The sequence below is a fragment of the Peromyscus maniculatus genome, chromosome 13, assembly GCF_049852395.1.
Source record: "Peromyscus maniculatus bairdii isolate BWxNUB_F1_BW_parent chromosome 13, HU_Pman_BW_mat_3.1, whole genome shotgun sequence".
NCBI classification, from domain to species: domain Eukaryota; kingdom Metazoa; phylum Chordata; class Mammalia; order Rodentia; family Cricetidae; genus Peromyscus; species Peromyscus maniculatus.
Window position 1 is genome coordinate 32520916 of NC_134864.1, and position 17087 is coordinate 32538002.

The 17087-nt window shown below is 41.2% G+C and overlaps 1 protein-coding gene across 3 annotated transcripts in view; it reads left to right on the plus strand.

Moving 5' to 3' along the window:
• Col4a4 (collagen type IV alpha 4 chain) overlaps positions 1 to 17087 on the plus strand; it is a 116302-nt gene that overhangs the window by 42001 nt on the left and 57214 nt on the right. For all 3 annotated transcript variants that reach the window (XM_076549954.1, XM_006990363.4, XM_076549955.1), the window contains exons 11-21: positions 1383 to 1445; positions 2716 to 2751; positions 2958 to 2999; positions 4918 to 4998; positions 5750 to 5803; positions 6065 to 6124; positions 6904 to 6948; positions 8108 to 8161; positions 8980 to 9049; positions 9952 to 10056; positions 14497 to 14661. In XM_076549954.1, the coding sequence (XP_076406069.1) occupies positions 1383 to 1445; positions 2716 to 2751; positions 2958 to 2999; positions 4918 to 4998; positions 5750 to 5803; positions 6065 to 6124; positions 6904 to 6948; positions 8108 to 8161; positions 8980 to 9049; positions 9952 to 10056; positions 14497 to 14661 (775 nt within the window). The remainder of the gene's footprint in view (positions 1 to 1382; positions 1446 to 2715; positions 2752 to 2957; positions 3000 to 4917; positions 4999 to 5749; positions 5804 to 6064; positions 6125 to 6903; positions 6949 to 8107; positions 8162 to 8979; positions 9050 to 9951; positions 10057 to 14496; positions 14662 to 17087) is intronic.

Consider the following 17087-nt stretch of genomic DNA (forward strand, 5'->3'; position numbering starts at 1 on the left):
GATGCCCCAGTTTACCCACCAGGAAGCAGTTGCTGAACCTCAGAAAGGTGCCTCATACCCCTACCCCCATTGTCTGGTCATGGTCATTTAGCACTATCAGGCATTTACTGACCTCTAGGAAATTAACTTTTAGAAACATAGATATATGTGTAGCCTCCTACATTAGTACAGCAAAAGTAGCAAATGGAATTTGTTCCACTTCTGTAATGTTTTTGCCTGCTAAATTAATAACTGTTTCTTGTTCTTTTGTCCCACTTTTATCTCCTTGTAGTCTGTGATTCAATGATCATATGAGCCTTTCCAGTTTATCAATGTTTACAAGATTGATACTGAAAGCAGTTTTACCTCCCAGTGATTAACCTGCAATTCTGCTTTGCAGCTTCTAGCTATCCACAGAATTGTGTTCCCAGGCCAGTTCCCTAACTGTGCAGAAGCTCGATTCCATGTAGCAAATGAGATCGTGTTGATGTCACTGTTAAGATAAATGCCGGTTCATCCTCCTAAAGAGAGCAGATCTTCACACTCATAAGTCATTTGATGTGAACTGTAGAGAAGGGGGCTGCTCTCTCCAGCCTTCCGGGCTGCTCAGCCATCCCTGCCAGCTGCCAGTGTGTAAGCTATGATGTTGGCAACCTATATGAGACAGAAAAATCGCTTATGTCTGAACTATCTTGATCCTGAGCTGCTCTTGTAGAGGACCTGGTCTTTGTTGCCAGCACCCACAAGGAGACTCACAACTGTCTGTAACTCTAGGTCTAGGGCAGTGATTCTCAACCTGTGAGTCTCGACCCCTTTGGAGGTAGCATATCAGATATCCTGATTCACCACAGTAGAAAAATTAGAGTTATGAGGTAGCAATGAAAATTATTTTATGATTGGTGGTCACTACACCATAAGTAACAGTATTAGAAAGAGTTACAGCACTAGGAAGGTTGAGAGCCACTGCTCTAGGAGATTCCCTCTTCTGGCCTCTGCAGGCATGTGATACATAGGCCAATAATCATAGGCATGAGAACTAAAAGCTTTTAAATATGAATGTTACCCAAGACGAATACGAAGAGACATCTTGATGTGTATAAAGTTGTATTGAAATTAGGAAGAGCTAACGAAGTTCTTTTGTTTCTGACTTTTATCATTACAAGATTTGTTGGTTAGATGTTGGTTGTTCTCTTGACCTGAAGGGAACCCTGCTGTAGAGTGTGTTACCCTCACTGGAATGCTGTTCCCATCTCTGTTGAGGATGCTCTCACTGAGCATATGTGGTGGTGGGGGGTACTGACTGCTATGCAGGTTTTTATCTTTTAGGGCTTACATGCTAACTTTCTGTGAGAGATAATTGTGGTTTTCACAGTAAACATGCGGGTCTTTCTCTCTCTCTCTAGGGATCTAGGGGTGCACAAGGATCAACAGGGCCCATGGGGTATGCTGGTGCACCAGGGCCAGCAGTAAGTATAGCTCTGCCGATGCTGTCCCCCTGTAGACAACAGTGCAGCAGTGAGAACAAAGCTGTATTCTTAAGTCAGGCTCATGAACCATCCTCATTGGCAGGAACCCATCTTGATGCACCGGTCCCCTATCAGAAGCCACTCTCTACACAGACAAAGCCCACCCATGTTTAAAAGTCCACTGTTCTCTCTCTCTCTCTCTCTCTCTCTCTCTCTCTCTCTCTCTCTCTCTCTCTCTCTCTCTTTCTTCTTCTTCTTCTTCTTCTTCTTCTTCTTCTTCTTCTTCTTCTTCTTCTTCTTCTTCTTCTTCTTCTTCTTCTTCTTCTTTTTCAAACACAGGGTTATCTTGGCTGTCCTGGTACTCACTTTGTAGACCAGGCTGGCCTAAAACTCTGCTTCCAGAGTGCTGGGATTAAAGGCATGCACCATCACACCAGGATTGTCATTTTCATTTTAAAATGACATGTAGTTGTGCACATGAGCCAGGACTCGAGTTCTACCCCAGAACTCACATAAGGAGTCAAGCATGCTTCTTGACTTTTGACATAAAGTTGGCACACGCTTCTAATCCCAGTGCTGGGATTTAGGTGGAAATTTAGACGGATATAGTGGAACTCTGGGGTTCCCTGACTAGCTGACCCAGTCTAATTAGTGAACCCCAGATTTCAGTGGGAGATCCTGTCTCTAAAAATAAGAAATGACATCTGAGATGGATCCTGGTCTCCACATGCACTACATACACATGCACCAACATACACATGAGCACATACATACTTGTACACACATATGCAACTGTATTCATGAGGTACAACATGATATTTGGATACATGCATTTAATGTGCAGTGATCAAATCAGGATAGTTAGCACATCTATTATCTGTAGCATGCATCGTTTCTTTGTATTGGAAGTATTTAAAATCTTCTTCGGTAGCCATTTTTGTAATGTGTGATAAATTATTGTTGACCTGTCACCTCACTGTGCTGCAGACCACTAGAACTCAATCCTTTCAACTAACTGTATCTTCATTCTTGTTAGTTGGCTGTTCTTTCACCTCCTTCTTCCCATCCAGCCTTCCAAGACTCTAGGAACCACTATTTTCCTCCTTACTTATATGAGATTAAATTTCTATCCTCCTCATAAGAATGAGAGCAATAGCATGAACAATTTTAAAATCAAAAGTGTTTCCTAATTGAAACTTGGGGTGACCAAGGAAGACATTCTAATGCCTATGACTGATTATAGAAGTTTTTTTTTTTTCTGTTGATTTAGGGACCTATAGGTCATCCCGGGAGCCCTGGGTTGAAGGTAAGTGCTGAATAAAACACATCATCAGAGCCTGCCCTCGGCGAGATAACTGGCCATTGACATTCGTCTCAGTCACCTCTTTCCTTTTATCAGACCCATTTAAGTGAACCTTAATGAGATACACAGCTAGAAGTCTTAATCACTTTTAATTGCCATTTTAAAACAAACAAAAAAAAGCTATTAGATCTATTTTCTTTTCTTTTCAGGGGAATCCTGCTGTGGGAATAAAAGGACAAAGGGGAGAGCCGGTAAGGATTCCTTGTGCAGGACAGCGGACTAAGATGTGTGTTTTCCCTAGTAACAGAGGCTGTTGTGACCATTTGTGTTCATTGTGACGTCACTGTCCAGCTTTACAGCTCATAACTTCTCTTTGCTAACTTAGTTTACCCTTAGCTGTAAAATGACAGTTCTGAGAAAACGTAAATTCTGGGGTTAGGAAGTAGGTTCATGGGTAGGGTACTCGAAGAAAGTCATGTGTGGTGGTGGCTTCTCTGGACCTAACCTGAATTTCCAACAGGGGTAGGTTGCTCTTTCACCACACAGGAGAGAGAGTTCTTGAGCATCATCTCCATGACAGGGTAGGGTTAACATAGCAACACCAATCTGTTCCCTGCTGACATGGAGTTCCAGAGTAGTGAAATTACAGTATGGTTGGTTAACATATGAAGACTTCACAATGAAGGAAATGGCCATGATATATTATTGAACATGAAGCCAGGTCACAGAACTGGAAACTCAAGTTTGTAAAAGAACAAAGGACACCACTCTCAGACATGTTGATGCATGCCTGAAATCCCAGCCCTTAAGAGGGTGAAACCTTGTCACACGTACGTACGCATGCATGCATGCATGCACGCCTCTCTGGGAAAAGATGGTTAAGGTGGTACACCTGCAATCTCAGCATTGTGGAGGCGGATTTAGAAGGAATAGGAGTTCAGGACCTTGTTTTGGCTGCATAACAAGTTTGAGGCCAGTTGGGCTACATGAGAGATTATCGAAAAATAAAAATGAAAACACCACCCTCCATGTTTGTTACTAAGTATTGCTGGGTCATTATGGATCTTTTGTGAATCTTTATTCTTCAGGTTTTTCTTTATACATTTGACTATGATAGCTATATGATACTTTTCATAATATAAAAAAAATAGTAGCATGGCCCAGCTTTGAAGATGCACTGTATAGGTCTTGTTTTTTGTTTTGTTTGTTTGTTTGTTTTTGGTTGTGTATAGGTCTTTTGGTGGTCTGTATAGGTTGCATTTGGACCACAAGGATAAGAATGGTCATCATTATCAGCACATATTGCTTACTCTCTGCTGTTCATGCATTTGTTCAGTTTTTACATATTTACAAAATGTATGTAGCAGTCAATACATCAACACTGTTAGCTAACAGGATATAAGGAAAAAATAATCTTACAGTAGCCCTAACTTCTGAACTCTTCAGTACCTCCCTCATCTGCACAGAGACTGGATCCTTAGTTACCCTATTTTCAGTGAACTTGAGATGATATCCTTCATGAAGAAATACCACCCATGAGAAACATAGACACACTCTGAAGTGCATGCTAGCCTCAAATTTGTGATTCTTCTGTCTTAGTCTCTTATCTTATGCAGCCAAAACAAGGTCCTGAACTCCTATGCCTTCTATATACGCCTCCATAATGCTGAGATTACAGGTGTGTACCACCTTAACCATCTTTTCCCAGAGAGGGGTGTGCATGCCTCATACGTGTGTGTGTGTGTGTGTGTGTGTGTGTGTGTAAAGATACATAACATTTAGCTTGATTATAGCTGTAAGGCTGAATTTAACAAGACACTGTTCACATGTATGTGAACAGACATGTATGTGTATATATCTGCACACATTGTGTGCATGCCATACATAAATAAACACTACAAAGCTCTACACCAAACATCTTCAATTGATTGTCTCTAGATAGTAATATTATAGATCATATTTATTTTTATTTTTAAAATTTGTTTTAAGCCATATTTTCGTAAGAAACAAATAAAATTTTGTGTCACACAATACATTTTCCATGATTTTTATTTTAAATCTAGGACTCACAGGATTGGAAACATTATATTATTCCTGAGTGAAAGTTTTCTTTGCTTTAAAACATAAGTTAAAATGAAATTCCTATTTTTTTTTTTGATGTTTTTAAAGGGTGAAGTTGGCCGGCATGGTCCTCCTGGGCCCACCCTGTTTATACAACCACCTGATTTGAGTCTCTATAAAGGAGAAAAGGTAAGTCCCACGTACCTCCTAGGTTACCTCATGAAGCATGCGTGGGAAACCTTTCGGGCACAGGTACAGGGCTGGGCTATTGTGCACCATCACATGAATCTCAAAGCTGCCTTAATTAGCTGGTGCTCTTGCTAGTCCATTATACAGGCTTGAGCGCTGCGGCTCAGAGCCTTACAGTGTTCTCGGGTCCACTCAGCTGCTGAGCGGCAGACTGGGCGTGGGCTGAGCTCAGTCCTGGAGAATGCAGGACCTCAGAGTGCTGTTCTGATTGCCGACAGCAAAGAACATGGGGAGTCCAGTTGTCCTTTCAAGGTCAGAGATGGGCTTTGGTTTTGATAGCTGAGAAGCTAACAAATGCATAGAGCTGGGTACATGACAGACTTTGGGAAGACAGTAATTCGTCTGACGGACACAAGTATTCCCAATGCCAGATGCACAGTCTGTAGTTGTTTATAAGTTATGCCCAAATTTCTCCTACCTTACCAAATCAAGCCAGTACTCTCAATAGTTATATTCCCAATGGTGCACCTGCAGTCTGGTTCCAGAGCTCTCCTCCATGCCCTCTATGCGTCTCACACTTGCCCAAATAATACCAGGGATATAAATGTACTTAGGTGTTAGTTGCTAATTTGATTTCTTTCTTTTAAAAAAAAAGTGTAATGAGAAACAGGTTGTTGAAAGAAATGATTTATGAAGTATATGGAATTCAGCGAATACTATGTAATCATATTATACCAATCACACTTTTTAGGGTATAAAAGGAATTCCTGGAATGATTGGACCTCCAGGACCTCCAGGACGCAAAGTAATTTAAATTCCTTTCATTTACTTATGTGAGACAATATTTTTGTCTAATTTTTCATGTGACTTTCTCATTATTTTAACTGCCGGCACTTACTACTGGAAATTCTTATTATCTTACTATAATCTTATAAACCTCCATTGTAAAGACGTTCTCTCTTTAAGCTGTTGTCAGTGTTTTTGGTTTTGTTTCTCATTGTGTTGCTGCTTTCCAAATTTAGCAAGTGTCATCGGTTAAAACCTTCTAATTTGTCATCTTTTAAAGGGAGAGCCTGGTATCGGAACAAAAGGAGAGAAAGGTATTCCTGGGTTTCCAGGACCTCGGGTAAGGATCATTAGTCCTAAGCCTCAGTGAGTTTGGAAGCATGAGACTTACACTCATGAGACTGTGCCTGCATTCCCGTGAGCTAAAGCATAGAATCAATCCCCTACACAGCAAGAGCAGGGGTGTTCCTATCCATTTATATCATTTTGATACAGTAGGCATGCATAAGACTGGAAAGCTGGGGGTAGGGGGAGACAGGATGTGGCTGCTCCTGTTGGCTTGGTGTCAGGGTGATAGGTACCTGTGCTGGCTAGTTTAAATGCATTTCATAAATTAAGGTGTCTATGGAAGGGTGCCCCGAAAGAAAGCACTCTCTCAGCTCACATGTGTCAGTAACAGTGCGTCCCATAAAATCACCATGGAGGCCAATTTCTGGTAGGCTTAGATTACTGTAGTTTTGGTACTGAATGATCCATTATTGACTTTTGTGTCATTTTTATTGCCGAAGTCGCACAGAGTAACTATTCATTTCCATGCAAATGAATGTGCTGCAGATTATTATGCTAAATAATTTAAATTGGAGCAGTAGAAACAGCGAAAGCACACATACTCTTAATTAAACACGGGCAGTGATGTGAATTTTCTGAATAAGACTAAATAAGGATCAAGGAGAATGCCAAATGGCATAAGTACATAGAATCCATTTTATGTTTATTTCACTTTATCCTGCTGCATATCAATGCATATCAAAACTACATGCCAATACAACAAGGTTAACAAAGGTAAAAGCGTCATGCCTTATGTTTGAATTCTGCTTGTTGACTTTCTTTAATTATTAGGGTGAGCCTGGTTCCCATGGATCTCCAGGTTTTCCAGGATTCAAGGCAAGTGTACATCCCAGCAGAGGTGAAGAATTATGTTTAAGTTGTACTGTTGTGTGTGAATGCTACAGAAATTGGATTTCTTTTAGGTCTTAAATTTATTTTACATTTATTTATTGTATGTGTGTGTGTGTGCGCGTGCGCGCATGTGCACATGTATGACTGTATGCATTCATGGAGCTCAGAGGATAATTTGAGGAAGTCTGTTCTCTTTTCCCACTATATGGGTTCTGGAGATTGAACCTCAGGTGTTGTGGAAAGAAGCTTAGTTCACTGAGTCATTTCACCCCCAACCAAATATTTTGTTTTTTTTTTAAAGATTTATTTTATTTTAGTTATATATTTAAATAATGTATGTTTATATTTTATAGACTATATTGTGTTTTACATTGTATTTATATAATTTATCTAAGCATGTATTTATATAATTTTAAATTGTATCATATATCTAAACATGTATTTATATTATTTTTAAAGTATACACAGTTATGTGTACACGTGAGTGCAGGTACCTCCAGGGTCCAAAGGACATCAGCAGTTGTGAGCCACCCAACATGAGAGCTAGGAAGTCACCTCCAGCCCTCTCCACACCACCGCACCATCTTCAATCCCCTTTTTTTGGGTTTTCTGAGACAGGGTTTCACATAGTCCAGACTAGCCTTGAACTCACTACCTAGCAATGTAATCAAAGCTGGTCTTGAACCCCTGATCCACTTATCGAATTGCCTTTACATCTTAAGTGCTAGATTACAAGTGTGTGCTACACCTGCCTCAGATACCTGCATTTTATAGATTACACAGTGGTTCTCAACCTGTGGGTTGCAACCTCTTCAGCGAACTTCTATCTCCAAAAGTATTTATATTACTATTTGTAACATTAGCAAAATTATCATTATGAAGTAGCAATGAAAATAATTTTATGGTTAGGATCACCACAACATGAGGAACTGTACTAAAGGGTTGCAGCATTAGGAAGGTTGAGAACCACTGAATTACATTGTGTTGTTGATTTTAAAAACTGAATCACAAAATTGATGCAATCCGAGAGTGGTTAAGACTGCCCAGAGTCTCTATGAGGATGCACTGTTCACATTGTGCGGGAGTGAGGTGATGTCCGCCCGACACAATCAGCTGTTTGAAGTATGCCTGTGGTTGTTTGTAGGGGGAACAAGGGGCAGCTGGAGATCCTGGGATGTTCGGATTTCTTGGTCCAAAGGTAAAAATGTGAGCCCCTGTCAGAGAAAATTTTACATCATTCTGTTATCAACCTAAGGTTTTAGAACATTTTGAATAATCAAACAATGTAACTTTTGAAAGAGAGGAATGTAATTCTGTAAATACTATTTTAATGCAGGCTGTGTGCTATGTGTAAGTAGTATATTTTTGTACCATTATCCTACTAATTAGTACATGAGGCACAGTTATGCTTATATTTGAGAAACCATTCTTTCAAAAGTGAATAAGAATGAGAGTTCGAAAACGCTCACGACACCATATGCAGAGAGACCATCTGCTTTTGTAGCACTGCGGTGCTTTTTCCCTTTGTTTTCAAACTTCTTTTGTGACAACATCCAGTGCTTGTTCAGGGCAAGCCCAGCCCCTCTCAGGGGACACGATTAAGGGAGAGACAATATTTTGCTGCTGTCATGAAATGCAGATTCAGGTCTTGCTAGGTGACTAAACTATTTATACTAGAATGCCTCATTAGATGCTAACGTTCAAACTCTACCTAAGCAACTTAGTGACTTACATGATGTTTAATTTATGGGCACACAGTGGTAATTTTGCTGCGGTTCATGTTTTGTTTTGTTTTCTTTTCTTTTGTTATAGCTTTGTCCATTCATTGTTTTCTCCCGAGTGTAGGTGAGGGGCCAGATGCCTCTTAGTTCCTCTGGGACTCTTTGACTGACTCACTTCTCTAGCCAGCCAGTTGTCTTTCCTTCTCTGGTGAATGTGCCTGAGGCTCTCTAACCTATGCTCAATGCTAGGAAGCATGGTTATTTCCAAGAAAAGTAAAGGATTGAATGATTTCAGGGGGATCCTGGAGATCGCGGATACCCAGGACCACCAGGCGTCTTGCTAACTCCCTCTCCTCCACTCAAAGGTTTGTATTCAATTTAATTCTTCCATAATTTATACAGAAATGGACTAGGTGGGCCCAGACACAACAGTGGGTTCTAGTATTCCTGTAGCTTGCACACCAGCAAGGATTAAATCATGACAATTAATATTTAGCTACTTTTCTCATTGTTACGACAAAACACCCCAGAGCAGTGTTAGAAAGAAGGGGTTTATTTGGGGTGATGGTTTCCCTATCCTAGGGAAGGTGTGGTCCATAACTCGGTGGTGGAACAGATTTGGGCAGAGGTTTGCACGGGACAGCCATACTGGGGAGCAAGCAGACTAACTGGAATCAGGCACAGGCTGTGGACAACTGCAAATTCCATCCCCATTGTTCTCCTTCCACCCTCCTAGTCTCATCCCTTCAAGACTACACACAACCTCCAATACCAGTGACACCAACTGGAATGTTCAAACTCATGAGGGACATTTCAGCTTCAAGCCGCAACAGTTACTGTGACGATGTGGTGTTCAATGTGCAGGGAAAACTTTGCAACCTAGTTCATGTCCCTTTGGCATAAGACATCAAGTCTTATTTCAGAATGTAAATATGTAGTGGTTTTATTATTATCATTATTTAAATGTTCAGAAAGTACTTGTTTTTTTTAACTGTTGAAAAAAATGTGTGAGGTCATTTCACTAACATCTACCAAGATGCCCGTGAAAGGAGAAGCCTAAATCAATGTCAGAGAACTCTGCTTGAGTCTTATGTGTCTGCAGGGAAGAGACAAAGAAGACCCAGCTTGATATATCCCATTTAAAATGTGTCAAGAAACTGCAAAAATGTCTCACCAATGCTTTATGTTTACCAAGCCTCCCCAGACTCCTGAGCTTCAAGATGTGTGTGGACATTTGTCTTATTAGACCTGTTGTTGCCTTTGGCAGGTCCTCCAGGGGACCCAGGCCCCCCTGGCCGCTATGGAGAAATTGGAGACGTTGGGCTACCAGGTCCTCCCGGGCCCCCAGGCAGACCAGGGGAAACTTGTCCAGGTATTCATCTACCATATGTTACAGTGGATTTCCTACATCATACCCAGTCCAGCTGTAATCCTTAATTCTGGATGATGCAGAGGTTGCCTTAAGAGTGTGAAAGACAGCTGCCTGTGTGCACTCCAGGCCCACAATGCTAAGTGCTGTGTTATAGCAATGGCCCTGGATTTCTAATGTCCTCAAATTCAAGCCAATCGAGGGAAGTACTATAGATTCCTTTTTACTTTATGCACATACTCTATATATTTATATAATGTTATTATATCATAGATATTATATACATACCATAAATACATTTTCTCAGCAAACCAGAACTGTCAGAGGCAAGTATATTTGTGTGACAGGACTTCCATCAGATTTCCACTTGCAGAGAGGATTTGAAACTTCTTCTGGAGCTAAAATATTTACTTAGTTGTAATACTATTCTAGTAGATTCTCCCAGCTGACATATACTCATAAAACTCCATCCATCTACATGGGTCCCAATATTCTATGTGAGATGTACAAATAAACATAATGATTTTTAAAAAAAAAAAAAAAAACAACTTTTACTTAAAGTGAAAGGCTCTTCCTCCCCTGCCCCCCCCAAAAGGGAGTCAAGGAAATCATAGGCCACATGACATTTGACAGAAGTCTAGGGAAGTGTCTTGCCGCCAATGGTACCAAGGGCCGGTCTGGGAGCTGTGCTGCTCAATATTCCAGTAAGATCGGGAATAGGAGTTTGAAGCCTATTTGTAGTCTGTGAACCCAGGAGAAGAGATGAAACTTGGCAGGAGAAAAATCTTGAGTAAATATTTTGCCCAGCCTGTGTCCCTTGTATTGACTGAAGGAGTTTAAGGAGTTTGGTGAGCTACTCAACCACTAACTACCAAGTTCTGTTCACTTCTCCCCAAATCTAGCTTCTTCCTCTTTTAGGGTCTGACAACAGCGGTGTCAAAAAGCTTTGTCTGGTGTAGTCAGTCTCTGGAGGCTGCAGCATGGGTCTAATTGACCCAGGATTCTATATATAAGACAGAAAGAATATTCTCTTGGTCCAACTCCGGTCTTAGTTTTCTCTTTTGGGGCTTGTTTATAATAAAATCATCCCTCCAGTGGGTTGAAATAAAAACCCAGTGGGAGCAACATATTCAAATATACAGGAAGGTTCTAGATTCCTTTTAAAGATAATTAATCCTGTGTTGGGAAGATGGCTCAGTCAGTAATTGCTTCCCACAGAAGCATGAACCTGAGTTCAATCCCTAGAAGCACCCAGGGGTGGAGGTGCACTCTTGGAATCCCAGGACTAGTGAGGCAGAGGCAAGCTGATTCCTGGGGCTCACTGGCCAAACAGCCTAGCCAAACTGATGAGTTCCAGGCCAGTGAGGAACACTATCTCATAAAAGAAGATGGACAGCATCTGATTAATGGCCCCCGAGGCTAAGCTCTGGCCTACACACACACACACACACACACACACACACACACACACACACACACACACACACACACACACTTGCATATGCCAGCCCTAACATGCACACACAGAGAGACATATACACACAAATCAAATTAACCCATTGGCTTTTGAATCTGAATATGGCCCACAGTAAGTCATACAATTTATTTTGCATCATCTTTATATCATACTACACAAATGTATGCACATATCCACACTAATTAAAATTCAGACTACACAGGATCATTTTTGGTACATGATATCCCTGTTTTCTACTCTACTCTTTTTTTTTTTTTTTTTTTTTTTTTTTTGGTTTTTCGAGACAGGGTTTCTCTGTGTAGCTTTGCGCCTTTCCTGGAGCTCACTTGGTAGCCCAGGCTGGCCTCGAACTCACAGAGATCCGCCTGGCTCTGCCTCCCGAGTGCTGGGATTAAAGGCGTGCGCCACCACTGCCCGGCCTACTCTACTCTTTTACATTGAAAAAAAATAACCAAGTTCATGCTAGCCACACTCAACTTCATTCTGTGTGATATTGTTGCATGGCCAGACTGAGATGCGTCATACATTCTAGCCCACTGATTCTGTTGAAGAGGGTTGGGTATTGTTCCTGGCACTGCACAAGGCAACAGGTAGTATCTAGACTATCCAGTGACTGTGGAGAATCCTAGCAGGTCTTAGGAGGGGTGGGAAGATAGGCAGCATCCGAATCACAGGGGCATTTGCATTCACTGTCAGTACACCAGTGTGTATAACACTCTGAGTTTTATTTCACAGTTACCTACTGTATCGAGCATAGGATAAATGGGTTTCAGAGTCAGACGCTTAACATTGGATCAAGCCTTGCCACATAATGTAGTGGAAGAACTGAACTGTATACTACAACATACCAATTGCCACTCTTTACAAACTGTGTCATCCTGGATATTTACTAAGCCTCTCTGTACCTCAGTTTCTCTAACAGATAGAGTGCTGTGGGATGTTCTGTATGTCCTGTGGGAGCCCTTCTTGGGTTCTTTGTGGCGTTACCCAGCAGGTCCGCATAGAGGATGATTAGGACCATGGGCCTGAGTGCAGGTGTCTGAGATGGTCTGCACTTGGCTGTGATGGGGGATGGTCTGTATGTCAAGTTGTTCTGATTGATCAATAAATAAAACCTGATCGGCTGTGGCTAGGCAGGAAGGATAGGCGGGACTAACAGAGAGGAGAAATAAAAGGACAGGAAGGCAGAAGGACTGACGGCCAGATGCTGCCATGACCAGCAGCATGTGAAGATGCCGGTGGGCCACCAGCCACGTGGCAAGGTATAGATTTGTAGAAATGGGTTACTTTAAGATATAAGAACAGTTAGCAAGAAGCCTGCCACGGCCATACAGTTTGTAAGCAATATAAGTCTCTGTGTTTACTTGGTTGTGTCTGAGCGGCTGTGGGACTGGCGGGTGACAAAGATTTGTCCTGACTGTGGGCAAGGCGGAAAACTCTAGCAACAATAGAGTCTTGCTAGATGTGAGCAGGCCTTAGGATCCAACCTGGTGAAGAGTGCAGAATCAATGTGTGAGCTGTTATTCCTACTACTGGTGCTGTCTGTGCCTGCTCTGACCTGGGTATACACAATGAAGTGATCCCTGCAATCCAGCAGATGAACACATTAGTCACATACACAGTCATTATTTGTGCATGTGTGCCCAGAACAAATGTTAAAGATCTCTCCTACGTAGATAATTAGGAGAGCACATATTTTATTCACTGTATGTGCTAATAGGTTTGCTTGGATTAATTTAATGAGTTAATAGGTGGAAAGATTGAAGAATACAATACTTTCAAGTAAGTAAAGTATGTCTGTGCCAGTAAACCTAAAGAATGGGGAAAAGTAAGAAACATGATCCCCCCCCGATGTGTGTGTGTGTCTCCTCCTTTCAAAGGCAATGATACATTTTGGTGTATGGGATAGTTAAGTTTTAAAAGAATTTTATCTATTTATTTTTATGGGAATGCATGTGTATGTGTGATCACATGCTATGATGTGCTGATGCTCTTGGTGTCCAGAAGAGGATGTTGGATCCCCTGGATCTGGAGTTAGAGGTGTTTGTGAGCCACCTAATGTGAGTTCTGGGAACTGAACTGTGGTCTTCCAGAAAAGCAGCAAGTGCTCATAACCGCAGAGCCACCTGTCCCGCCTCAAGTCTGATGATTTTTTTTTTTTTTACTGCATCCTGCTCTCCTTTTTTTTTTTTTTAACACGGTTTGTTCCAATTACTGTTTTACAATCAGCCTTGTGAAAAAAGCAGGGATTTTGTTCTTTTTTTTTTTTAATATAGTGATACACTCTTTCTGTGTAGCGCAGGCTAGTCTCAATCTTGTGATCCTTCTGTGTTCATTTCCCAAGCACTGGGTAGCACGTGTGCATCAATCTCTCTCTAAACACACACACACACACACACACACACACACACACACACACACACACACACACACACATCAAGCTTTTTTAACTTCCCATTGACCTAAATTTGTGTTCATGTGAAGTATACAATTCGATGTTCTGCACACATCAAGGCATTCACCACTGTCCAGTGGATTAGCACATTGGCCATGCCTGCATCGCCATCATTGGTTGGTGTTCCTTAATGTGTATGGAAGGAGGGCTTTATTTAACATCTCTCCTCTTAGCAGCTTCAAGTGTACAATGTGTCTTGTTAACTGCCCTCTGCATGCTGCACATTGGATCTCCAGAATTTATTCAGCTCGCCTGAAACTTTGTCTCCTTGATCAATTCCTCCATATTCCCACTTTCTTCTTCCCCAACAATAGACACTCTTCTTTTCCTTCTATGAGTTTTAGAGCCCACATGTGAGGTCACAGGGTGTTTCTCTTTCTGTGTCTGGCTTATTTCACTAGGCGTGATGTCCAGCCCCAGCCATTTTCCTTTAAATGCGCCAATTTGTGGTTTCTATAGAAGCATTGCTCTTGAGAATGTGTATAATTTCCACCCTTGATATTTCTTGCAGGCATGATGGGACCTCCTGGACCACCAGGGATTCCTGGTCCTCCAGGATTTCCAGGGGAACCTGGTATTCCTAGAAGACTCGACTGTGCCCCAGGAAAACCAGGGAAGCCAGGACCACCTGGCCTGCCTGGAGCACCAGGACCACAGGGCCCCCCTGGATCAGATGGTAAAATATTCCTCATTTATCTTTATTAGCTCATATGCTGAAATTCATATTTATAGGTTCACTCAGAAAGTTCAGTTTTCTAAATCCTTAAAAACTTATATAATGTTTTCTAAGTCAAGTTGGTAATATTAAAAATTGTTTATAAATATGGAAAATGACATTGAGCTATCAATTAAAATATGTGCAATTTATTAATTGTGAGTTTAAGTATGGATGATAGAATTTCATAAATTGATAGATTTTTTTGTTTTGTCAATGTAGTTTTTATTTTTGATGGACTGATATATGAGCTTGGGTTAAAAGTCGAACTGTTCTACAGAGCCCCCTATGCAGAAAAGAAATGCCGGGCCTGTCTTTTTCTGTTCCTCCCTCCTCAAAGACGTTATTTCCACACATGTAGCTGGATCTTCTGGTATTTGTTTCTATATTGTCATCCAGCACACTTGTCTTTCTACTGCTGAAGTTTTCACTTCGTTCATTGGCTTTTGACTCCTACAAAATTTTGCCACCATCCATCACCACACCCCATTCTATGCATACACACCTTCCCTTGCCACTGCCTACTGGGAGTGATATGGTTATAATTGGGGTTATAGAAATACTCAGTGTTTCCATGGAATGGTTTATAAGTGCTGTACACCCATTCGGCCTATAATGCCTATAATGATACATTTATCATTTTTTTTCCACAGAATCAGTTGGCAAATTATCTTTCATATGTGTGTCTGTGTTTGATGGGCTTTCAATTTAGTTATTTGAAATTAACCTCAAACCTCACCAAGTTTTGTATCTGTCATTATGACATTGTTCACTCATTTAATAGCCTTACAGTGTTACTTTCCAAATGTTTCCTACAGCTTTTTGACTTTTTCAAATTAGTAAGGCTACACTTTTGATTTATTGTTGAGATACTTGGAGATTTTTCTTTCACAGCTTTTTTTTTTTTTTTTTTTTTTTTTTGGTTTTTCGAGACTGGGTTTCTCTGTGTAGCTTTGTGCCTTTCCTGGAGCTCGCTCTTTAGACCAGGCTGGCCTCGAACTCACACAGATCCACCTGTCTCTGCCTCCCAAGTGCTGGGATTAAAGGCGGTTGCCACCACTGCCTGGCCCTCTTTCGCAGCTTTTTAAAAATTATTTTTATAGCATCCAATGCCATTTAAACACATTATTGTAGACATAATGGTAAGAAAAATGTACACTTTTGTACATTTGTGACTAATCTCCTTGGTGTCCCTTCCCCTTCCTCCTTCCCTGCTCAGCCCTTCCTCCTGCAGTGGACCCTCTGCTTCCGTTTCCACATCTCATATGCTCCATTGCCCTCCCCATGCCTTCCCTTAAAAACTCTTCCCCCCTCTCATAAACCCTTTTCTAGTTTCTTGGCTCCTCTCCTCACTTGCTCTCACTTAAATGTACATATTTAACCTTCGGAAGATAGGATCCACATGTGTCTTTCTGAGTCTGGGGTACCTCAGTATTATATTTTCTAGTTCTATCCATAATACTGCCAATTTAATAATGTCATTGTTCTTAAATATAGAATAATATTCCATTGTAATATAAACATGCTTGTGATCCATTTATATGCTGATAGATGACTAGGCTGATTCGATTTTGTTGCAACTGTGAAAAGAGCAATGATAAATGTGAATGACCATTCACTGTTATTCTCTCTGCATCGCTCTGGCTCTTTCCTTTTCACTAGTTAGATTTCTTTCTATTGTTTACTCCCACAGTAGACTTCCAGAGAAAGGTCTGAGATAAGAGAGTAAAGCTGAGGACCACACTTATCTGAAAATACCTTTGCTCTACTGGGTTGTCTGATGGGTAGTTTAGTTGAGTATAAAATCCTGGGTAGGAAATCTTTCTTGTCAGGATTTCATTCTCCACCTTCCAGTGAGACCACTGAAAACTTCTATATTGCTTCACTGTTTGGTCATATGTTGGAAATCTATTTCCATTTTGGAAGCTTTCTTGAAATTTTCTTCAACTCCATCTTCCAGCTCTTATTGAGTTTATAGATTTTTTTGCCGTTGTAATTACTGTGTGTGTTTATACTTCTGAGAGTTTAGTTGATGCTGTTGTTCTATTTCAGTGTTTCTTTTTGCAGCAGGCTGTTCATTTATCCAGTGTAAAATACTGCCCCTCTCTACTCTTTTTCTAGTTTTATTATTAAGAAATTTTCTATTCATTTTACATACCAACCACAGATACCCCTCTCCTCCCTTCTCCTGCCCCCCAGTCTTCTCCCCCAACACCCCCCCCCCATTCCCACCTCCTCCAAGGCAAGGTCTCCCATGGGAGTCAGCAGAGCCTGATACATTCAGTTGAGGCAGGTCCAAGCCCTTCCTCCCTGCACCAAGGCTGCGCAAGTTGTCCCACCATAGGCACTGGGCTCCAAAAGAGCCAACATGTGAACCAATAGAATCA